Source organism: Bos javanicus, chromosome 9 (genome assembly GCF_032452875.1).
Source record: "Bos javanicus breed banteng chromosome 9, ARS-OSU_banteng_1.0, whole genome shotgun sequence".
NCBI classification, from domain to species: Eukaryota; Metazoa; Chordata; class Mammalia; order Artiodactyla; family Bovidae; genus Bos; species Bos javanicus.
In genome coordinates, this window is record NC_083876.1 from 67,530,889 (window position 1) to 67,556,745 (window position 25,857).

Below are 25,857 nucleotides of genomic sequence, written 5' to 3' on the forward strand. Positions count from 1 at the left end.
TAGAGCAAGAAACCAAAGAATGGATTCACCTAGTACATTGATCTGCTGGTCCTGTTTTGTCACATATGAGTATAGTAGAATTTTATAATGCTCATGAGTGAGAGTGGATGAAGTAGCTTGGTTCTGGCAAGAGAATATTTATGTAGTAAGGAAAGTGTCCTCTGATACAAACAAAACGTTCTTCAGAGCCTGGAGACCATGTTACTTCAATGAAGAAAAGAGATAAAATAGTGCTGTTAATCTGTGCTGACTATAAAATTCAGATGTTTGTCACATTTGATAGAAATAAGTTAAAACTCAAATCATTAGTAGCATGTATCATACAGTTAGTTCTTCTCTCTTTGGCTGATTCTTTAGAAAATACAGTTTAATTTGGCCCACATCCTGGATGTGTATATTTTTTTAAAAAATGCACCAGGAAATGATCATTGCAGTATCTCAGGTGAGCCACATATGGGTAGAAAGAATTTATGTACTCTCTGTAGAGTTTATGCTCTTCAGTCAGTCAGTGAGTTCAGTCACTCAGTTATGTCCGACTCTGTGTCCCCATGGACTGCAGCATGCCAGGATTCCCTGTCCTTCACCAACTCCAAGAGCTTCCTGAAACTCATGTCCATGGAGTCAGTGAGGCCATCAAGCCATCTCATCCTGTGTCATCCCCTTCTCCTCCCACCTTCAGTCTTTCCCAGCATCAGAATCTTTCCAGTGAGTCAGATCTTCACATCAGGTGGCCAAAGTATTGGAGTTTCAGCTTCAGCATCAGTCCTTCCAATGAATATTCAGGACTGATTTCCCTTAGGATTGACTGGTTGGATCTCCTTGCAGTCCAAGGGACTCTCAGGAGTCTTCTCCAACACCATATTTGAGAAACATCAATTCTTTGATACTGAGCTTTCCTTATGATCCAACTCTCACATCCATACATGACTACTGGAAAAACCATAGCTTTGACTAGACAGACCTTTGTCAGAATAATAATGTCTTTGCTTTTGAATACACTGTCTAGGTTTGTCATAGCTTTGCTTCCAAGGAGTAAGCATCTTCTCATTTCATGGCTGCAGTCACCATCTGTAGTGATTTTGGAGCCCAAGAAAAGAAAGTCTGTCACTATTTCCATTGTTTCCCCATCTATTTGCCATGAAGTGATGGCAAGATTATATGTCATAATCTTAGTTTTTTGATGTTGAGTTTTAAACCAACTTTTTCACTGTCCTCTTTCACTTTCAAGAGGCTCTTTAGTTCTTCTTTGCTTTCTGCCATAAGTGTGGTGTCATATGCATATCTGACGTTATTGACATTTCTCCCAGCAATCTTGATTCCAGCTTGTGCTTCATCCAGCCTGGCATTTCACCTGATGTACTCTGCATGTAAGTTAAATTTAAGCAGGGTGACAACATACAGACTTCATGTACTCCTTTCCCAATTTGGAATCAGTCTGTTGTTCCATGTCTGGTTCTAACTATTGCTTATGCTCTTAATTTATTTAACAAATAAATTACCTAGGCATGACCTACACATGATCATTGTAGTATCTCAGGTGAACTGCATATTGTTGGAAATAATTTATATATTCCCTGTATAGTTTATGCTCTTAATTTATTTAGCGAAAAATTTTAAATTATGCTGTAAAGAAGTCAGAGAAAATGCAGAAATCATGAAAGAGCTTTCCTTGACTACCTACTTTTCAAAAAAAAAAAAAACTTGTAGCTGGCACAGATAATTGCCAGTGAGCAAGCTAGGGTTTCAGAATTTTCTGATGACTCAGTGGTAAAGAATCCACCTGCCAATGTAGAAGTCATAGGTTCGATTCCTAGGTCAGAAAGAGTCCCTGGAGAAGGAAATTGCAATCCACTCCAGTATTCCTGCCTGGGAAATCCAACAGAGGAGCCTGGCAGGCTACAGTCCATGGGGTCACAAAAGAGTCAGACATGACTTACTAACTAAACAACTACAAGAAAGGTAGGGTTTTATTGGATCCAAAATATAGTAGTGAATTTCTTGTAGGACACAGCTATTTTATATAGGGACATTTCATTACTATCATGAAGAATTTACACAAATAATCTGTGCCCTTATTAGGAGATACCAGAATTTCTCATAATTATCCAAATTCAACCTACCAACATTATCAACCCCACAAGCCAACTAATACTCAGGCATACCTAACCATTGTGTCTGTCTTCAATCTCAGGCATCCCCTAAAGCCCCTTTCACCCTACATGGTTCAATTCTTTAGCAATTCACCCATATCGAAAGACTACCATTTGTCAGAAATGACGGTAAGCACTTAATTTTTGCAACATCCCCACATGTTGTTTTTTAACATCAGTGTAATTTTTTAAAACCTGAGTTTAGATGATTTAAGTCACTTCTCCAAGGTTCACCCTGACTATTCAACAGAGTTGTGGTTTGAACATAGGTCTGTCTTGCAAATATTACTTTCTTAACCTCTCCTCTGACTGTTAATCTGAAACACAAAGAGCAAACCTGGTTTCCCCAATATAGTCAACATTAGTTAATTTAATTCATTATTCATGAAATTAAAAGACGCTTACTCCTTGGAAGGAAAGTTATGACCAACCTAGATAGCATATTCAAAAGCAGAGACATTACTTTGCCAACAAAGGTTCCTCTAGTCAAGGCTATGGTTTTTCCTGTGGTCATGTATGGATGTGAGAGTTGGACTGTGAAGAAGGCTGAGTGCCGAAGAATTGATGCTTTTGAACTGTGGTGTTGGAGAAGACTCTTGAGAGTCCCTTGGACTGCAAGGAGATCCAACCGGTCCATTCTGAAGGAGATCAGCCCTGGGATTTCTTTGGAAGGAATGATGCTAAAGCTGAAACTCCAGTACTTTGGCCACCTCATGTGAAGAATTGACTTGGAAAAGACTCTGATGCTGGGAGGGATTGGGGGCAGGAGGAGAAGGGGACGACAGAGGATAAGATGGCTGGATGGCATCACTGACTCAATGGACGTGAATCTGAGTGAACTCCGGGAGTGGGTGATGGACAGGGAGGCCTGGCGTGCTGCGATTCATGGGGTCGCAAAGAGTCAGACATGACTGAGTGACTGATCTGATCTGATCTGATCTGATTCATTTACTTCTTCTGGGCTTAAAGCCCATGTTCCCTCAAGAAAGAATAAAGATAAGATGGGCTAAAAAAATAAAATGAAAAAAAATTTAATATATGTAAAGTCAATAGGTACATCGGAGAAGGCAATGCAACCCCACTCCAGTACTCTTGCCTGGAAAATCCCATGGATGGAGGAGGAGCCTGGTGGGCTGCAGTCCACGGGGTCGCTAAGAGTCGGACACGAGTGAGCAACTTCATTTTCACTTTTCACTTTCATGCATTGGAGAAGGAAATGGCAACCCACTCCAGTGTTCTTGCCTGGAGAATCCCAGGGATGGCAGAGCCTGGTGGGCTGCCATCTATGGGGTCGCACAGAGTTGGACATGACCAAAGTGATGCTGCAGCAGCTGCAGCAGCAGCAGCAGTAGGTACATACATTTTTTTTCCTCTGCTAACCATTGAGACTCTCTAAGATTTAAAACATTGTGATAGTTATGGTAGATTCTTATTCATCAGAGATTGCCAAGTGAAGTCCTTGCAGTCCCTCCATGCAGGTGAAAAGACACATTAACTGGCACTCAGATTTCTTCTTTGTATTTTTTTCCTAATGAGACTAATTGGAGACAGCTCTGCAGTGTGTTCTTCCTTTTAGACACTGAGTCCTGAATAGATCTTATTGGACTTCCCAAATGAGAGCCTCCCCTTAGTGAGTTGCTGCTGCTGCTGCTAAGTCACTTCAGTCGTGTCCGACTCTGTGCCACCCCATAGACGACATCCCACCAGGCTCCCCTGTCCCTGGGATTCTCCAGGCAAGAACACTGAAGTGGGTTGCCACTTCCTTCTCCAATGTGTGAAAGTGAAAAGTCAAAGTGAAGTTGCTCAGTCGTGTACGACTCCTAGTGACCCCATGGACTGCAGCCTACCAGGCTCCTCTGTCTTTGGGATTTTCCAGGCAAGAGTACTGGAGTGGGGTGCCATTGCCTTCTCCGCCTTAGTGAGTTAGGTTAATACAAATCCAACCTCTTTTTTCAGCCTCATTCATAATTTACATGTCATTTTATAAAATGAGACCAACCACCTGCCTTTCTGAAACTTGAGACTGAGCAAGAAAACCATTGTTTATTTAATAGTAAAGTTTTATATTGGAAAACACAAAATTTGGATCTGTTTATGTCCTATTTGGGGCTCCCCTGGTGGCTGAGGTGGTAAAGAATCTGTAATGCAGGAGACCGGGTTCGGTCCCTGGGATGGGAAGATCCCCTGGAGAAGGGAATGGCAACCCAGTCCAGTATTCTTGCCTAGGGAATTCCATGGACAGAGAAGCCTGGTGGACTACAGTCCATGGGGTCACAAGAGTCTAGACTAGTAGTTAACACTGAGCAACTCATGTGATGTTGAAAATAGATTATGAATGGTGTAGTAAAATACATTACTCTCTTAACAGAAATTAAAATTAGTAGCTGTTGGCAAGATGTCATTCCATAAAGAGTGCCTGAAATATTTTATAAATGTCAAATTGATGCTTTATATTTATATTCAATATGTATGAAATATTAGGAATATATCAGCACTTATTTGTAGTTATAAGTTATCTAAAATATAAAATTTAAGATGATGCTTAAGCAAAGCACTGTGACTGTAGCTAGTTTTCTCATCTTTAAAATTAGGGCATTAAGAGTATTCACTTCATAGAATAGAATTTCTGTGAACGTTGGGTGAGATAATGAAGTCAAGACACAACATATTGTCTGCCATATAATGGATGTTGTGTAGATAAAAGCTATTGTCCCATTAGTACATGTAGTAGTTTCAAAGCTTCCCGTTGTTTTTTAAAGAGATACACCATACTTGAACCATATTGAAAGTGAAAGTTAAGCAAAGCTAACATTGCAAAAGCAATCATGAACTGTTTTTACCTCATAAGGTAAGCCTAGCTAAATATTATAACACACTAACTCTGTAAAATATGCACTTTCCAGACACTTGGTAAAACCCAAGGTTTGAAGTCTTTTCCTACCTTAGTCTTGTTGTTGTTTAGTCATTAAGTTGTGTCAGACTCTTTGCGACCCCATGGACAGCAGCACACCAGACTTCCCTGTCCTTCACCAACTCACAGAGCTTGCTCAACTCCTGTCTGTTGAGTCAGTGATGCCATCCAACCATCTGGTCATCTGTCTTCCCCCTCTCCTTCTGCCTTCAATCTTGACCGACATCAGGGTCTTTTCCAATGAATCGGTTCTTCACATCAGGTGGCCAAAGTATTGGAACTTCAGCTTCAGCATCAGTACTTCCAAAGAATATTCAGGGCTAATCTCCTTTAGGACTGACTGGTTGATCTCCTTGCAGTCCAAGAGACTCTCAAGGGTTTTCTCCAACATCACAGTTTGAAAGATTCAATTCTTTGGCACTCAGTCTTCTTTATGGTCCAGCTCTCACATCCATACATGACTACTGGAAAAACCCTAGCTTTGACTAGACAGACCTTTGTTGGCAAAGTGATGTCTTTATATAGATTATTGTCTTTATTTTATTGAAGTGTTGTTGATTTATAATGTCAAGTTAGTTTCAGGTGTCCAGCACAGTGCTTCAGTTTATTGTTGTGGTTCAGACACTAAGTCATATCCAGCACTTTTGAGACCCCACAGACTGTAGTCCACCAGGCTCCTCTGTCCATGGGATTTCCCAGGCAAGAATACTAGAGTGGGTTGCCATTTCCTTCTCCAGGGGATCTTCCCAACCCAGGGATTAAACCTGCATCTCCTGCTTTGCAGGCAGATTCTTTACTACTGAGCCACCATGGAAGCCCATGATTCAGTTTATATATATATATGTATAAAATACATATAAAATATGAATCTTTTTTATCTTTTCCCTTACAGTTTATTGTTGAGTATAATTCCCTGTGCTATACAGTAGGTCTTTGTTTTAGTTATTTTATTTAGACTATTACTTTTAATAGCCAGCTGTTAGCAAGAATCTATCACAGTAATACAGAGGCCTTCATATATTATCACTAGAGCACTGCAGTACTTTTATACTCAAAGATGATTAGTAATACCAGTTAGTATATATGTTCCATATATATTAGAGCAGGGACAAAATAGTGGAAGTGGTTGATCACTGTAAAGAAAATGAGACTTTCTGTAATGAAAGATGATGAAAAACCATCAGTTGACCTTCATTTGCTATTTAATGAATGAGGTTTTGTTTGTTAGACTTGTGATCACCCTCCATCCTAGCCTTTTAAATACCATCCTCCATCTGTCTCTATTTAATCCCCAAGTCCTAATTCCTATTCAAAGACCAGTATGGCACAGTGGCAAAGAATCTGCCTGCCAATGCAGGAAAAACAAGAGACATGGGTTTGATCCCTGGGTTGGGAAGGTCCCCTAGAGTAGGAAATGGCAACCCACTCTATTATTCTTGTCTGGGAAATTCCGTGGACAGAGGAGCCTGGTGGGCTACAGTCCATGGGGTTGCAAAGAGTGGAACATGACCGATCACACACATACATGTCTACTATAGTTTTCTGTAATTAAACCAGGGCATGTTATTCAAATCCAGGCATCAGAGTAGCTATAAAAGTAATTTCTGTTCACACTCCTTTCACCTTTTTCACACCTATTTTGTTTGAGAAACATGTTTTGAGTTTCTTGTTGCCAGTGTCCTTGACCTACGTTCAGGCTAAAAATGTAGAACAGCAACTATCATTGATTCCAGATGATTTTCTTTCTGGCTGTCAAGTCTCAGTAGTTTGTGTATCACGTTGCAAAAGCCATTCCATTAATAGATTAAGGAGTTGTGTTGTTGAACTGTCATACAGAAGAGGTGGATCACTATTTAATTTTCAGTCAGGCTTTGTGAGTAAATGCTATTTGATACAATTTTCACTCTGCAAGATCCAGGAAGTTGATTAACCTTGAAGGAAAATTGATCACAATTCATTAAAGTTAGAAGTCTTATAAATGAGATAGTCTAGTCACCTTCTCCTATTTTATGGTATCTCTGAAACACACCATCTCCTAACGCAAGGAAGCATGCTATTATGAAGTGTTTATAGAGGCTTTGAATTCTGGCTGGCCACATGAAAGTTGTGTGACATTTGATTTGTTAACTTTTCTAAGTCTCATTTCACTATCCATAAAATCCTTGTGCATTCGGTGACAAGTCTAAGCATAATAGATGTTCAGTAAATTCTAGCCATTCTTATAATCATGGTTATCATTTGACTATTTTTTTCAAAAGCATGATATTTTGTGCAGCTCCTCCATTTCTGATGAGATATGCTAAATTCTGGGTTTTTTAATAATTAATTCTAGGCTCTTCAAGTCACAGAAAACCCCTTTTATAATCACCTTATATTTTCTCTTCTCTTTAAGTCCTTCAAATACATTATTTATGGATTTGTAAACACTGTGACTGTAGCTATTTTCCTCATCTTTAAAATTAGGGCATTAAGAGTACTCCATAGAATTTCTGTGAACGTTGGATGAGATAATAAAGTCAAGACACAACATATTGTCTGCCATATAATGAATGTTGTGTAGATAAAAGCTATTGTCCCATTATTACGTGTAATAGTTTCAAAGCTTCCCTTTGTTTTTTGAAGAGATACACCATACTTGAACCATATTGAAAGTGAAAGTCATTCAGTCATGTCTGACTCTTTGTGACCCCATGAACTATACAGCCCATGGAATTCTCCAGGCCAGAATACTGGAGTGGGTAGCTGTTACCTTCTCCAGGGGATCCTCCCAACCCAGGGATCAAACCCAGGTCTTCTGCATTGCAGGTGGATTCTTTACCAGCTGAGCCACAAAGGAAGCCCAAGAATACTGGAGTGGGCAGCCTATCCCTTCTCCAGCAGATCTTACCAACCCAGGAATTGAACTGGGGTCTCCTGCATTGCAGGCAGATTCTTTGCCAACTGAACTATCAGGGAAGCCCAAGAACCATATTGAACTTATTTTAAATATATATTTATGTACATAATTTTATTTAATATTTATATACCTCACAACTTGTCACATGAATAAATTATCAGCCTCATCCAAAATCTACAGAAAATCTTTCCCTCTATTCAAAGAACTAACAGGCAAAAGAAAAAGCCTTTTTAATGGATTTGAAGCCACAGTCTTATTTTAGAAGATATTTATCTGTAAATAATATAGAATAACTGAATTCATTTAATAAGTCTCAAATAAATGCTAATATCAAACTTTCTTCTTGAAAAGGAAAGAGAGAAACATAAAATCCATACCCAGAAACTTTCTTGGTGGTCCAGTGTCTAAGACTCCTTGCTCCCAAGTCAGGGGGCCTGAGTTCAGTCCCTGGTCAGGGAACTAGCTCCCACGTGCACAAAGCTACATGCTGCAACTGAAAGATCCCATGTGCTGCAACTAAGACCCAGCACAGCCAAATAAATAAATTTAAAAAAATTTTTAATCCATATATAACAGACAAGCAATGGCCTTAATGTAGAAGAACTAAATTAAAACACACATTAACACACAGCTTTTTTCTTTTGTTAGAAATGTGTATTTACTCATTTTATCCCTATTTGCTTAGAGTGGACAGTTTGTGTATCTTTACCTAAAATTGGTTAATAGGTTTGGCCTTTTTGAAAATATGCAGTGCTCTCATTTCAGCTTCAGATTATTTGGTTTGGATGTAGTGGGTGAATTTTTTGTGACAGTAAGCCAGTGCTTATTATGCATGGGGGACTCTAGTAGAAATGCAGTATTTTGTACTAATTGCTAATGGAACGATCTGTAATTTCAGCTGCATGATTTGCCCCTTACATGTGCCCAGCTATAACAATCTGAATTTAGTACTGCATTTGTTAATATTAGACACAAATTTATCCTGACACTTTCATAGGCAAAGCCTCAGAAACATTTAGTCATGTAAAATATAATCATAGTCTTAAAATATTTGCTTTTTGCTCCCATGCATTTCAGGCAGAGTCTCATTTTATAACTTATCTCTATTGCTTAACAGGAGAATGGTTTGGAGAGGTTCCTTGGGAATCTTGATTATATGATAGGTGTTATGAGTAGTTACTGCACCCTTATCAAAGAACAATGTTTATGTAATGTGAATATTCCTTGTCTCTATACACACTTCAGATCTTCCCTATCATACTGAATTAAATGTGGTTTTAATTTGCATCCCATTTCCAGTGTTTGTTGCCAGACATTTCAGACTTTTTGAGGACAAATGAAAGTAGCTTGTGGTGTAAGTTAAATATTTTGTGTCAGGATAAAATTAGCAAACCATTATGTAAAGGGCACGTTTCCCCATGTGTTTGTCTTATAACTGCATGAACTAGACTTGTACAGAAGCTTTGAAAAAACCCCATAGCTGTCGTATTCATAAGTCTTTCTGACCCATTTGGATATGTGTTAGTATATTACTTGGAGCATACTATAAAACTTAGCCTTCACTTATGGAAATGTGCTTGTACTTTGTTCCCCCAAAAGCAAATACAGAGAGCATAAGACATAGTGTAATAATAGACCTTTGGACACAGAGACATAAAATGGAATTATGAGTCCTTGAAAGAGCAATTAAATACATTTTCATTTCAACAACGGAAGATGAGGAACCAAAACAGATGGACAGGGGGTAGAATAAATGAGAGAAAAATCCGTATTCATCATGCCTCTTGGCATTCTAGTTCACCAATTTAGTCTGCAGTGTTTTACAGTAAATCAGATCTAGTTCTGCACTCCAGCCCCTGATTTATGCTTGTATGAAGTAAAAACTGAAATTACTGAGAAAACTTTCCCCTGGAAGTTTCTGGAACCATCAGTGAGGAGCCTCAAGCCATACCATTATCAATGAGCTGACTCAATTCCTCTTAGCAATGGGTAGGTTATAAATTCTAAATAAGTTAGAGAAAGAACTAGCAATGTATTCTGAAGAACACCCTACCCTAAAAAGCATAGTGAAATGTCATATTATCAAGTATCTTTCAAGATCTTGAAAGTGAAAAAGAGCACCCTGCTTGCTTCTATCCTGAGAACATCTGCCCAAAATACATGTTCACTAGAGGTTGAATGGGACTTTTAAAATGGTGATAACTCTGTGATCTTCTCCAAAATATTTTTTTCGCTCCTTTCACAAAGATAGTAGTAAACAAATATTTGTTGATTGCTTACTATGTGCAAGACACTTTCTTAGGCACTGTGACCGAAGCTGATTAAGGTCCCTTCTCTGGTGATAGAGAAACAATATAAAAATGCCTAAAATGAAAAGATAGCTTATACATGCATGAGTGTTAAGATAATAAGACAAAGGGAATACAATAGTGATGTGTGAGGACAGTAATTTCAGAGTCATCAGGGCTGACTCCTCCAAGGAAGTAACACTTGAGCCCTGGCCCTGATTCTCCAGGAGTCACATAGGTGAAGATGAAGAAAGAAGTGTTCTCGACAGAGGAGACAGCAAGTAAAATGACCTCTTTCTTCCAAACGCTATCTCCCTTTAGGATAGAGAATCTGTAGTTTGTCATCTGGCCCAGTGGTTCTAAACTCTGCTATAGGATAGAATCATCTGATATCTTTTAAATGTACTGATGCCTGGGCCTTACCACAAACCCATCAAATCAGAGTCTCTGGAGGTGGCTAGGGGAAACACTAGACATCTGTATTTTTGTAAATGGCCACGATTCGAATATGCAGCAAGATGGAGAGCCACTGACCCACAGCAATGCATCTCAAACATTAACATGCAGAGATCACATGGGAATCTTTCTGAAATGCAGATTCTGATTCACTGGATATGGGATGGGGCCCAAGATCCTAATAAGCTCCCAGGTGATGTGATACAAGTAGTTATCCAACGTGTGGTGCCCAGGACCAAAGAATTAATATTCACCTGGAAGCTTGTTAGAAAACACATGCTTAGTCAGAGAATCAGAAACCAGACCATTCAATCACCTCTCAAATCAGAAATGCTAGGGGTATGGCCCAGCCTTCTGTGATTTAAGAAAGCCCTTCAGCTGCCATTCAAGTTTGAGGACTAAACTGGGTCTTGGTGTTCAGACAGAGTCAATTTGGTACCTAACTGTGTTCCATGATTGGTTCTCATTTACAGGCCTGTTGAAACTTCTCAAGCACTTACCATTGAGCTGAGGGCTTGAGGCCACAGCCTTCTCTTCCTTTTACTTAGTTTCCATTTAAAGCAAATCCTCTCTCATTCTGGGTAGAAGAGAAAGAGATCCAGCTCTAGTTTGTCAGACCTCACTTCTTGCTTCCAAAGCCTCTGTGTTCACTCAGCTTGCCAGGCACCAGGAGCTTAGAGCACCCTGCAGGTGACGCTCCACATTTACCGGCGTCACCTGCAAAGAGCTGATACATTATAGCCCTGCTAGGGCAGTTTAGTCCCTGTGAAGGGATATTGTGACTCATGTCTAACTGCCATCCTATCAAAAAATCACTCTCTGTACCACTTCTTTGTTTACAAGCATCAGTTAATGGTTTTCTCTCCATTGGGCAGCTCAAGGGAGTTTAGAGAACTAATTGAATCCTTGCCAGTTTGGGGCATGAGGCAAAGCAGCTCCAGATCTCAGTATATTTCATGGTATGTATTTTCCTCTCTTTTAACATGTGTGTAGTTTTGATACCTCCATATGCAGAATGTAAGCTAGAAATTGTATCTATATGCTGATCGCTTATGGTGAACAATGTCAGATTCGTGATCTCCAAAGAAGATCTAGATTCAGGATCAGGGATCAGGCTTGATCACTCAAGATCTTTTGTATAGACAGAGTTTTATTAAAGTATAAAAAGGGACAGAGAAATCTTCTGACATAGACATCAAAAGGGGTATGGAGAGTGCCCCACTTGCTAGTCTTAGCAAGAGAACTATATGCTTTTTCAGTTGATTATTACAGTAAATCAAAAGAATGTCTCAGGATTGTAAGGGTCTTACCAGACCCACTCCAACAATATACAATTTAAGATAACAGGATTAGAACTAACAATGGAAAGATCTTCCCAGACCCATTCCCACAATTTACATTTTAAGATGACAGGATTAGTCAGAAGATTCTCAAGAAGGAAAAACATGTCCTCAAGCAGGCTACATTGTTGTTATATAATCACTGGTACAAAGTTTAAGGAAAAACGTCCTTGAGCAAGATGAGTTGTTTTGTTATATAATCATCAGCTCTGGGCTTAAAGAAAAAAACACTTGTCATTTTCTCCTCCTCAAGATTCCCAGACCCCTTTCTCCTCAGGGACCCTGGACTTCTTATCAACCTACCTAAGAACTGACTCTCTCAATACATGGATACATATCATACATATGGTAGCACATGCTTCTTGGCATGGAGAAGCTGCACCTCATTTCTCCGATGGGCAAAGAGTGAAAAAAAAAATTGAACTAAAAATCCAAACTAAATAGGTACATTTTATAGTCTCCAAAAGAATCAACATATTTTAATTTTAGAAATTGTACTATTTATGAGTTAGTGTGATAGTGGTGAAGAAACTTTTTTTTTCTTTCTACTACCATCCAGACCCCTTCCACCCATACCAACTTTGAATAGTCCCTCTTTCTAATCATTGAAAAAATACATAGGTGAACACTAGCACTCTTTGCTACTTCAAGAATAACATTTTCCTGACTTTTGGCAGTTATTTATCCACAAGACAGGGTTAGGTTAATCATCGAAGTAGAAATCTGTGGGACTGCATCCAGTCGTGAGTGATAATGCACTGAGTGACTAAAGAGGAGTAGTTGGCAAATACGTAAGTAAGTAAGTGAATAAGTAAGTAAATAAATAGATTTCATCAGGAGGGGAAATAAAACCACAAATTTTAAAGAGAAAAGTTCTTTTGACTTGTTAAAAAAAACTCCTTATCAATAGAAGTTAAGCTAAAGAGTCATACAGTTTTTGCATATTTAACACATGAAGTATGTGGAGACCCAATTGCTACAGATTCTCCACAGCTCTATCTAAGGGACCAATCTATACATTTTTAGATTCCAAAGCATATTTTATTCCCAGTTATGGATTTTCTGTACACTGATCAGGTGGCATTTCTGGGGTATTTATAAATGCTGTATTCCAGGTCTTACATCTCCTTTAATACTTAGGCAATGCACTCATTTCCTCTCAAAATCCATTGGCTCCTCTTCTCTGGTTCCTCAGTTTATATCATCATCCACATCTCAGGTTCTGGGTGACAAACATGTCTGCTCTTTTGTTGTTGTTTTCATCTTTTAAAAGTGTTAATTATCTGAGATGAGAAACATCATCTTTCTCAGAAGGATACTTAGCCCATAAAATATTTCATAGCTGAAATCTTTGCACATCTGTCTGGGATGCTTAGCAGAAGTCAATATTCTTTGCCATTTCCCTTTCACAGTTTGTGGAGATGAATGCACCGGCCTTCTTCTCGGTGACTTGGCTCGCCTGGAGCAGATGGCCACAAGCATCAACCTCACTGGCCCGCTGCCCGCTCCATATAAAATTCTGTATGGTCTTGAAAATATGACTCAGGAACTCAAGGTAGGTTGGAGCAGTAACAGCAAAAGTTGGGATAAAAGATGACAGAAGCTTCCCCAGGGGGAATTGCCCTAATTGGAAAATGCACTTCCCACTGTCCCAAATTAAGGCAGGCTGCTGTTAGAGAAATTCAGACGCTTTCTAAACCAATGTTTTTCAAACTTGAGAACTACAATTTACTGATTGGTCTTAAGGGAAAAGAGGCTCATGTACCCTCAGTGTTTGGCCTAAATCAATTTTATTACGTTCGTTAAATATGTGCAAACATAAAATCAGATATGAACTCCTTATACTTAATAGCTCTATAAAATCAAAACAAATTAATTCTTTCAAAAGTCTTAAAAACCAATGAAATTCAAATTAAAAACATTAATATAAAGTAACATGATTTTTGCTGAATGCAAATTGCTACTTACAACAAGAGTATGATACTAACTACTTCCACGCAGGTTCTTTCATCAGCATGTGACATGTGGAACTCAATTCTACCTTTCCACAATTTGAACTAGAGAATTCCTTGTGAGAGGACCTGAAATGACATTTGGCATCATTTGACAAGTTTGCATGATTTATATGCTCAGTCTGCCCTGTGATCAAACAGGCATGCAAATGTAGGTGCTGAGATCTGGTGGTTGTGTGAATCTCTCAGGTTCCCAACTGAGGTTCCAGAAATGCTTTCATTAACATTTAAGTGTACTATCAAAATGAAAACACAAGGTGAAAATTTTGTACTGGAGAATGAGGAGATATTTGAAAGTACTTCAACAGGAACTATTTTTGTTGCAGAGGAAACCCCATTCTAAGACACTAACTACTTTCAGTAGTTAATGAGATAAGGCAGAAATGTTAAGGAAATTGAGGTTGTTTCATCTGATTTAAAAAAAAAGATGAAAGGTAACAACTTATATACTATCGAAAGTCTGGAATGCCCAGTATTGTACTTGGTTCTCTGAGGGTTTCACAACCCCTAATGCATGCAGTACTACCTTTAGGAAGGTTAGGGTCTAAATGGTTTAAAAAAATAATTAAACAATTAGCAAAACTATTACCATGAGCTTTATAGGCATTTGACATACAGTAGTAGTCAAGATCGGAGAAATAGATAAGATCCAGAGTAAGCAGGGAAAATATATCATTAATGAAAGTGTAATTTGTTTTAGAACTTGAAAGATAGAAACAACTTCAACAGGCAGAGAATTATTGGTAAGACTGGAGGAGAAAGTCTAAGATTTATTCATTAGGCACTGGCAGACACTCTTCTAGGAAATACATTCTTTAATTCAGACCACAGCTTTTAAAGTAAGTATTATTATCCCTATTTACTAGAAGAAGAAACTAATCATAATGATAGCAAGAATAGGTAGCATGTATTGATGAGTATATCTGTGCTAGGCAATTGACTAAAGTCTTACATGAATTATCACACATAGACTGCCAAAAATCCAAGAAGTAGGAAAGGAGTAATGTATTATCTACATCTTTCTCACATAGTCAAGCAGGGACACTGAGTCATAGAGAAGTTTCAAGTGCAGCAAAAGGTCACATGGTTGCTAGGTACAGAGCTGAGATCTGAAAAGAGTCAGTGTAACTGTACGGCCTGAGACAATGACACCCCCTTTACACAGCTCAGAGGGGAAACAGCTCAGTCCACCATTGGTGAGATCTCTCTGACGCCCAGCCCATCCATACATACTCTTGCCTCTGAATCTACGAGAGCCATGTGCACAGAGGCAGAAGTGTGAATGAGCAAGATCTGTCTTGGAGACATTAGAAGTCAGATCTGCTAGTGAAAGATAAGACTGGAGGCTTTAGTGAGGCTGGGTGGTGTGAAGGACAACTTTGAAAGCCAGGCAGAGGAATCTGAGTTTACTTTAGAGGCCTAGCATTCAGGAATACAAAGAGTTCTGATAAAGAAACTGCTGACCAGTTATTATATATGGGAAGAACACAAAGACAGAAAATTGAGCTAGAGAAGCAAATGCTTCAGTGGGACATAAAAAAATTTAAAGTAATAACTTATGCAATGAATGAATTTCTGAAGGGCCCTCTGAAAGACATTCCAATCTGTAGACCTCAACCAAGCCAGAGGGTTCAATTACCTGTTTCCTTATGGCTGGGTGTTGGTGAGAATTATTTGATTTTCCTTAAATTCCAGTCTTTCTTGGTTCTGTGTTCCTCTTCCATTGTTTAATATCTGGAATCTCATTTTAATATTATAAATCATTAAGCAAGTTAGATATACCCTTTGTTTGGTTCCTTTAACTGTGTCAGTGCTCCCTGGGTTCCAGTCACAGATGACCTGGAACACACATGTGATAGAACAAAGCTGGATTCACTAACTTGATGCCACAAAGGACACTGCACAGCATGTGGGGTTTGGGTGTGTCTCAGTAACAGGGCATTAAGAATCACTCAGGGTATTGGGGTTTATGCTAAGGAATTGGGGAGCAGTTTCAAGGAAACAGAGGTTTGTATTGGATTGGGTGCTCATTGGAAGTGGAAATAATTCTGTAATTAAGTATTCTAATGAATCTTATCTAGAAGGAAGGAAGAAAAAGAGAAGTTAAAGCTACAGTTAGTGAGGAAGCAGTGGTCACTCATATTAGCCAGAAAATGGGATTCAGGGTATTTTTGTGATCTGCACAGAGACCATGATTTTATCTGCGTTTAGACAAGATTATGGAGTGGTCTCATTTTTTGTTTCATTCATCACTGTCACAGAGTGATCCCATCTACTGTTAGTGTTGTGAGATTGATAATGTTCAGTAGGAGGGAAAATGTACCAGCTGTGAGTACCAGGCCAGCTCCTACAACACTGACACCATGCAGTTAGTTAGCGCCCAGCCAGGTCCTCTGTCAGGGCTCCTGTCCTCAAAGAAAGAAGTGAGAAGCCTGTAAACTGTATCTCGGTGACTAATATAGGGGCCTTAAAGATTCAGACACGGCTCATCTTGACTCTGCTTCTTACTGGCTATGCGATCTTGTATATGCTTTTAGGTCTCTTCAAGCCACAGTTTTCTGCCTACAAAATGAAGTAGCATTTTTATCTCACAGAGCTGTTGTAAGAACTAAATGAAACAACGCAAAACAAAAAGACCTGGCACGTAGTAATGTCTTAGACCGCAGCAGTGTGTGTTATTTGCCAGGTTATTCTGTACAGTGCTTTGTGTGTAAGTGCCCAGTTGAAATAGTTCCTCTCTTCTTTGAAGGTGAGAAGGCTAAGTTCTTTGTATATAAAGGAAAAATGTGTTCTGTTAAATGTTCAACCTATGATCACTGCAAGACCATTTACTCAAAATCATATGGAATGAAATCTCTTTCAGAATTTGCTCTCACCTCAGCGGGCCCCAGAGAGGCTCATTCAGTTGGCAGAAGGCAATCTGAACATGCTGGTGACAGAAATGAATGAACTTCTGACCAGGGTAAGTTGGCAAAATCATGCTTCTTCTTAAAGCAGACAGATTATATATAATTAAGGAAAATTACTTCAAATTTCTGAAATGCAAATCTTGTTCTTCCTAAATCCAAATTTGGTGCATGAAATCGATGTATTTTTGACTTGCTACTTCTGCCTCAGATAAAATCTGAGAACCCAGTACCACAAGAAAAGACTGGGATTCAGACTTGGGAAGTATCAAGGCCAATGTTTAGAAATATCAGGATGACAGTATATTTTGCGAACTCTATCCACTAGCTTCCATAGATTCTGGATTCCCAAATCCCTGTCTCTGACTACATAAGGAAAAAGATAAGCAAATGAAAATACTTGTAGTCTCTTTGATTTTATCATGGGATATTTGTATTTGTATATTAATAGAAATACAGTCTAAATCTGTATTGCCCCCCAAAAGAGGAAATCTTTATCAAGAAAATCCAAAGCACTTAAGACACTTTTTAGAGTCAGAATGCAAATCCATGTTGTGTTTATCAGACTTTTTAAGATATTGGGAGTTTTAAATTTTCAAAACTGCAGGAAGGTTAAGGTTCTTTTCCCTTGTAGAGAATGAAGAAAACAGCATAAAGTTCGCCATCTTGTGGCCAGAAAAATGCATGAACTGGAAAACTGGCCTGGAATTTAGGGGTCCAGTTTGATTCTCAAAGAACTTTAAATGACAAAAAATATTGGAGCTAGAAGGTTCTTGCAGATTATCTAGTCCGTTTTTTAAAGAAGAAATCCCTCAGGCCATAATACCAAAATGACTTATGAATGGCTGTATTCAAGGACCTCAGGAGGACCTAGCTTATGGATTCCAACAGTTGCAATGCCATTTCCACCTAACCTGCTGCTGGCTTATTAGAATTTCCACAGAGAAATCAAATGGAATTCTCAGCACATGATGCTGAACAATGGCCCTCAGGTTACAAACAGCCTACTAAACACTTTTTCAGGATTTCTTCCCAGTGATGTGGAATGTACAAATACAAAATTTCTTGACAAACGTACTTAGATATTAGATTAGTGAGTCCATTTATCTCATATCAATTTAATATTTTGCAATTTTATGTTTGTTCTGTGAATACATTAATAAGAACTTTTAAGCGGATCATGCGAAAGTAATCTTGGTCAACAGGCACACACGAATGTTCCCCACATACAAAGCCCAAGCTAAGTGTTGGCAGGTGACAGATAAAAACGAGGCCCAGTCTGTCTTCAAAGAGCTTGTAGTCTCGTGTGTGTGTGTGTGTGTGTGTGTGTGTACATAAGCATTTAAGTGTGGAGACAAGTGCAAATAAATATGTAATACAGCATGAAATAAAAGAATGTAACAGAAGTACACATAAATGGATTAATTTAGTCTTGTTAAGGGTTATTAGGGGAAAATTCCATGGAACAGTGGCATTTCATTCACTAATTCATTTAATTAATTCTTCCTAAGGATTGAATATGTTCTGGATACTATAACAGAATGACAGACACTGGGAAAAGAGGTATAAGCAAATGTTGTTGCTGTCATTGAGCTGATTACAGCCAAATGATCTGAGCCTTTATTATTACTATTCCTTTGTTATTTCTTAACCTACATCCTTTCATCTTCCCAGAAGCCTCTCCCATACTAAATTTCTTAAAATGGACTTAGTATTTTTGAGTAGTGTAAAGCAAAATTGACTGGAAAATACTGAGATTTCCCATATGCTCCCCTGCCCCAAGATACAAATAGCCTCCCACATGATCAACTTCCCCCCACAAAGTGATACATTTGTTACAACAGATAAATCTACACTGACAAATCATTATCACTCAAAAATCATAGCTTTAGGGTTCACTCTTGGTGTTGTACAATCTATAGATATTGACAAATGTTTAATGACATGTCTCCACCTTTATAGTGTCATTTAGAGTACTTTTATGGCTCTAAAAGTCCCCCATGCTCTGCCTTTTCACCTCTCCGTCCTCCTTAACCCCTGGCAACCACTGCTCTTTTTACTGTCTCTGTATATCATATAGTTAGAATTATACAGTATGTAACCTTTCCAGATTGATTTCTTTCACTTAGTAGTATGCATTGAAGTTTCATTCATGTCTTTTGGTGTCTTGATAGCTCATTTCTTTTTAGTGGTGAGTAGTGTTCCATTTTCTGGATGTACCAAGTTTATTTATCCATTCACCTACTGAAGGACACCTTGGTTGCTTCTAAGCTTTGGCAATATTTGAGTAAAGCTGCTATTAGCATCCAAATATATGTTTTCAATTTATTTGTGTAAAAACCAAAGAATGCAATTGCTCTATCATATGGTAAGAGTATGTTTAGTTTTGCAAGAAATCACAAAACTGTCTTCCAGAGTGGCTATACCATTTTGCATTTCCCAGCAGCAATGAGTAAGAGTTCCTATTGCTCTGCATCCTCACCAGCATTTGGTGGTGTCAGTGTTTTGAATTTTGGCCATTCTAATAGGTGTATGCTGGGAAAGTCTGAGGGCAGGAGAGAAGGGATTGTCAAAGGATGGTGGGATACCATCACCAACGCAATGGACATGAGTTAGAGTGTATTCCCAGAAACAGTGAAAGACAGGGAAGCCTGGCGAGCCACAGTCTGCCCAAGAGTCAGACACTACTTCGCAACTAAACAACAACAACAGCAGGTGTATAGTAGTATCTCAACTTATATTAATTTACAATTCCCTAAGGACAGACGATGTTGAGCACTTTTACATGCTTACTTGCCATCTGTATAGCTTCTTTGGTGTGATGTCTATTCAGGTCTTGCTGTAGGTTGAATGCATGTATCCTCTCCACAATTCCTATGTTGAAATCCTAAACCTCCCCCGCCTCAAGGTAATGATATTAGGAAGTGAGGCTGTTGGAAGGAAATAGGTCACTAAGGCAGAGCCTTCATGAAGGGAATTCAGTTCAGTTCAGTCGCTCAGTCATGTCCAACTCTTTGCGACCCCATGAATCCCAGCTCACCAGGCCTCCCTGTCCATCACCAACTCCCGGAGTTCACACAAACCCATGTGCATCAAGTCAGTGATGCCATCCAGCCATCTCATCCTCTGTTGTCCCCTTCTCCTCCTGCCCCCAATCCCTCCCAGCATCAGAGTCTTTTCCAATGACTCAACTCTTCACATAAGGTGGCCAAAGTATTGGAGTTTCAGCCTCAGCATCAGTCCTTCCAATGAACACCCAGGACTGATCTCCTTTAGAATGGACTGGTTGGATCTCCTTGCAGTCCAAGGGACTCTCAAGAGTCTTCTCCAGCACCACAGTTCAAAAGCATCAATTCTTTGGTGCTCAACTTTCTTCACAGTCCAACTCTCACATCCATACATGACCACTGGAAAAACCATAGCCTTGACTAGACGGACCTTTGTTGGCAAAGTAATACCTCTGCTTTTTAATATGCTATCTAGGTTGGTCATAACTGTCCTTCCAAGGAGTAAGCATCTTTTAATTTCCTGGCTGCAATCACCATATGCAGTGATTTTGGAGCCCAAAACAATAAAGTCTGACACTGTTTCCACTGTTTCTCCATCTATTTCCCATGAAGTGATGGGACCAGATGCCATGATCTTCATTTTCTGAATGTTGAGCTTTAAGCCAGCTTTTTCACTCTCCTCTTTCACCTTCATCAAGAGGCTTTTTAGTTCCTCTTCACTTTCTGCCATAAGGGTAGTGTCATCTGCATATCTGAGGTGATTGATATTTCTCCTGGCAATCTTGATTCCAGCTTGTGCTTCTTCCAGCCCAACGTTTCTCATGATGTACTCTGCATAGAAGTTAAATAAGCAGTGTGACAATATACAGTCTTGACGTACTCCTTTTCCTATTTGGAAACAGTCTGTTGTTCCATGTCCAGTTCTAACTGTTGCCTCCTGACCTGCATATAGGTTTCTCAAGAGGCAGGTCAGGTGGTCTGGTATTCCCATCTCTTTCAGAATTTTCCACAGTTCACTGTGATCCACACAGTCAAAGGGTTTGGCATAGTCGATAATGCAGAAATAGATGTTTTTCTGGAACTCTCTTGTTTTTTTGATGATCCAGCGGATGTTGGCAATTTGATCTCTGGTTCCTCTGCCTTTTCTAAAACCAGCTTGAACATCTGGAAGTTCATGGTTCACGTATTACTGAAGCCTGGCTTGGAGAATTTTGTGTGTTACTTTAGTAGCATGTGAGATGAGTGCAACTGTGCAGTAGTTTGAGCATTCTTTGGCATTGCCTTTCTTTGGGATTGGAATGAAATCTGACCTTTTCCAGTCCTGTGGCCACTGCTGAGTTTTCCAAATTTGCTGGCATATTGAATGCAGCACTTTCACAGCATCATCTTTCAGGATTTGAAATAGCTCAACTGGAATTCCATCACCTCCACTAACTTTGTTTATAGTGATGCTTTCTAAGACCCACTTGACTTCACATGTCTGGCTCTAGGTTAGTGATCACACCATCGTGATTATCAGGGTGGTGAAGATCTTTTTCATATAGTTCTTCTATGTATTCTTGCCACCTCTTCTTAATATCTTCTGTTAGGTCCATATCATTTCTGTCCTTTATCGAGCCCATCTTTGCATGAAATGTTCCCTTGGTATCTCTAATTTTCTTGAAGAGATCTCTAGTCTTTCCCATCTGTTGTTTTCCTCTATTTCTTTACATTGATTGCTGAGAAAGGCTTTCTATCTCTCCTTGCTATTCTTTGGAACTCTGCATTCAAATGGGAATATATTTCCTTTTCTCCTTTGCTTTTCACTTTTCTTCTTTTCACAGCCTTTTGTAAGGCCCCCTCAGACAGCCATTTTGCTTTTTTGCATTTCTTTTCCATGGGGATGGTCTTGATCCCTGTCTTCTATACAATGTCATGAACCTCCATCCATAGTTCTTCAGGCACTCTATCAGATCTAGTCCCTTAAATATATTTCTCACTTCCACTGTGTTATCATAAGGGATTTGATTTAGGTCATACCTGAATGGTCTAGTGGTTTCCCCTACTTTCTTCAATTTAAGTCTGAATTTGGCAATAAGGAGTTCATGATCTGAGCCACAGTCAGCTCCTCGTCTTGTTTTTGCTGACTGTATAGAGCTCCTCCATCTCTGGCTGCAATTAGTCCCATATAAAAGGGGCCCCAATAAGATCCTTTGCCCTTTCCTGACCTTGTAAGCACAAAGTGAAAAGACACTACCTATGAGATGTTATTTTGTATTTCTTGATCTCTAGGACTGTGAGAAAAAAACTTCTGTCATTTACAAGCCACCTAATGTGAGGTATTTTGTTATAGCAGCAGACTCTACCATCTGGGCTTCCCTGGTGGTTCAGTTGGTAAACAGTCTGCTTGCAATGTGGGAAACCCAGGTTCAATCCCTGGGTTGGGAAAATCCCCTAGAGAAGGGAATAGATAACCCTCCAGTATTCCTGCCTGGAGAATTCCATGGACAGGGAAGCCTGGTGGGCTACAATCCATGGAGTCGCAAAGAGTTGGACACGACTAAGCGACTAACACTTCACTTAAATGACTAAGACATGATTTTTCTAATTTTTTAATCAAGGTTTGTCATCATTAAGTGTTCCTTGTGTATTTTGGACAACAGTCTTTTATAAGATAACAGTCTGGGACTTGCCTCATCATTCTCTGGACAATATTCATCACAGTGAAAAGTTTTTAATTTTAATGAACCCCAGGTTATCAGTTATTTCTTTGACTGATTGTTTTGGTAATATCTAAAATGTCATCACCATACCTAAAGTTATCTAAATTTTATACTATGTTATCTGGGAGTTTTATAATTTGCATTTTATATTTAGATCTATTATCCAATTTGAGTTAATTCTAATACTACTTTAAAACAAAATTTTTATTTTAAAACAGTTTTAGATTTACAGAAAAGTTATTGCAAAGATAGTACAGAGATTTCCCATATACTCCATACCCAGTTTCCTCTACTGTTAATATCTTAGTATGATGCATCTTTCACAACCAATGAACTAATATTGATTGATTATTATTATTAACTAAAGAGTCTACTTTATTCAGATTTCTTCACTTTTACTTAATGTCTTTGTATATTTCAGGATCCTATTCAGGACACTACATTACATTTAATCATCATGTCGTCTTAGACTGTGTCCTCTAGACTGTGACAGCTTCTTAGACTTTTCTGGTTTGTTGATAATTTTGACAGTTTTGACAAGTTCATGTATTTTGTATGATGTCCCTCCACTGGGGTGTTTGCCTTACGTTTTTCTCATGATTAGAATAGAGATATGGGTCTGTGTGGGAAAGACCACAGAGATAATGTATCATTTTATCATGTCATATTAAGAACCTATGTAATCAGTATGTCTTATTACTATTGGTGTTTATCTTGATCACCTGGCTGAGGTCATGTTTGCCAGATTTCTCCACTGGAAAGTATTCTTTTTCCCCATTTCCACACTTCAATACCATTTTTATCCACCCATTCTTCACATTTTGTAACTTGAAAAGCCTACAAATAAGACTTCTGTAAGTAAATATCTCCGTGATGAAGTGAGGATGGGGAAGAAATAAAAAGGAAATCCTCACTTATGAATTAACCTTGTCCCCACCAGAAAATCATGGAGACCTTCAATATTCAAGTCAAAATGATCAATTCTTTCCTTTCCTGTGGTCAAGCTGCACGATAATTAAAAGTTGTATTGATACCCATGGAATCATAACTAGAAGACTAAATGATGTAAATGTCCAATGTGTATGCCTGTGTTGTGCTTAACTGCTTAGTTGTGTCCAACTCTTTGTGACCCTATGGACACTGTAGCCCACCAGGCTCCTCTATCCCTGGGGATTCTCCAGGCAAAAATACTGGAGGGGGTTGCCATGCCCTCCTGCAGGGGATCTTCCCAACGGCTGAATCTACCAATACCTTTATCTCACAGCCATGAATGATTCAGCAGTTGAGATCAGAATATGAGAAGTACAGGGGCCATGACTTCCTAGTATCTATGGCTAGGTTAGAGGAGACAGTGCCTTAAACTAGAACTGCATCTTGGAATTATGTGATGCCAGTCTCACTCCCAAATGTGATGTAATCAGTCCAATGCACAATATAAAGGGGCTCAGCAGTAAAAGGCTCCACCTGCAATGCAGGAGATGCAGGTTCGATTCCTGGGTTGGGAAGATCCCCTGGAGAAGGAAAGGGCAACCCACTCCAGTATTCTTGCCTGGGAAATCCTATAGACAGAGGAGCCTGGTGGGTTACTGTCCATGTGATTTCAAAGAGTCAGATATGACTTACTGACTAAACAACAATAGTATGAACACCGGGACTTTCATGAGCTTCCAGATGATTCTGATGCCAGTCAAGATAGAAAACTATTGTCAGCCTAGAGTCATGTGGTGCTTACAGCTCCCTGTCCTATGGAAAGTGCTTTCACTGGTATAGTCAATCTTTTTGACAGTCCTTCTCTCTGCTTTGTTATCTGACCAGTCGCTTTATGATTAATACACTTTAATTGTTAAAATATCTGGCGAGTCTGGTCCTGCATAGCTGGTATAAGCTGCCCTCTCTCCCTCAGGTGCTTATATATTTTGTGCTTATCTTTTTCATAATGCAATTAAGTTCTCTAATGGCAGGTGGGGGGTTTAGTCATTAAGTCATGTCCGACTCTTGCGACCTCCCATGGACTGTAGCCTGCCCAGTTCCTCTGTCCATGGGATTCTTCAGGCAAGAATACTGGAGTTGGTTGCCATTTCCTTCTCCAGGGGATCTTCCTGACCCAGGAATTGAACCCAGGTCTTCTGCCATTCAGGCAGATTCTTTACCCACTGAGCTACGAGGGAAGCCATTGCTAAAGAAAATAATGTTCCTTCCCAAAATTAATATGTTAAGCACTTATTGTATATAATGTACAAATATTATATAAGCAAATATTGTATAGTTATATATCTTTTAAATGTATTTTAATTTATTATCATTTTATTTCCCACTTGGAATGTAAGTTGCTTGAATATGGGAATCATGTGTAACATATTCATAACGTCAGACACTATGATCAGTATGGAATATTGAGATGCTTTTTGATGATAACTGTATGTACCTCTATTGCTACTGTCCTGACCTCCATCTTTCATTTCACAGCCAAGTTTTTTGAAAGACTTGGAGACAGCTCTGCTTTATCTCCTCACTTCCTGTAGTCTAGAGTTCCACTCCCAGCTTGCTCCCAAAACTGTTTTGACAAGGTAATCAATGGCAAGCTGGTCACTAAATCCAGCGGAAGCTTTATTTTACTTGAACTTCCTACTGCAATTGCCACTTTTGACCCTATATTCCTTCTTAACACACTCTCCTCTCTCTGCCTTTATCTTATTCTCAGACATTTCATTCTACCACAGAGCTTTTCTGCACGGGTTTTCTTTTGTTGTTGTTTAATCTTTAAGTCATGTCCAACTCTGAGACCCCATGGACTATAGCCTGCCAGGCTCCTCTGTCCATGCGATTTCCCAGGCAAGAATATTTGGAGTGGGTTGCCATTTCCTTCTCCAGAGGATCTATCCAACCCAGGAATCGAACCTGCTTCTTCTGCTTTGGCAGGCAGGTTCTTTACCTCTAAGCCACCAGGGAAGCTATGTTTTCTTTAACCTTGAACTAAACCTCAGCTCATCAAAGTCTACAGTGAGCCTTCTGTGATATTCCAGGTGTGATGGGATTCCTCTTATAACTGTGTTATACCACTGTGCTTTTTCTTCAGTTCGTGATTATAAATTTATTTCCATGATCATTAAACAAATAACTCTGTACCCCGCCAGCTCCAAAAAGTTTAAGTTGCCAATGTTTTTTCATTTCTACTATTATATTTAAGA

At 39.1% G+C, this 25,857-nt stretch overlaps 1 protein-coding gene across 1 annotated transcript in view; it reads left to right on the forward strand.

Annotated features, from left to right (window-relative positions):
• LAMA2 (laminin subunit alpha 2) overlaps nt 1-25,857 on the forward strand; it is a 706,382-nt gene that overhangs the window by 518,926 nt on the left and 161,599 nt on the right. Inside the window, exons 33-34 of the mRNA XM_061427935.1 lie at nt 13,454-13,596; nt 16,917-17,015. Coding sequence (XP_061283919.1) covers nt 13,454-13,596; nt 16,917-17,015 — 242 coding nt within the window. The remainder of the gene's footprint in view (nt 1-13,453; nt 13,597-16,916; nt 17,016-25,857) is intronic.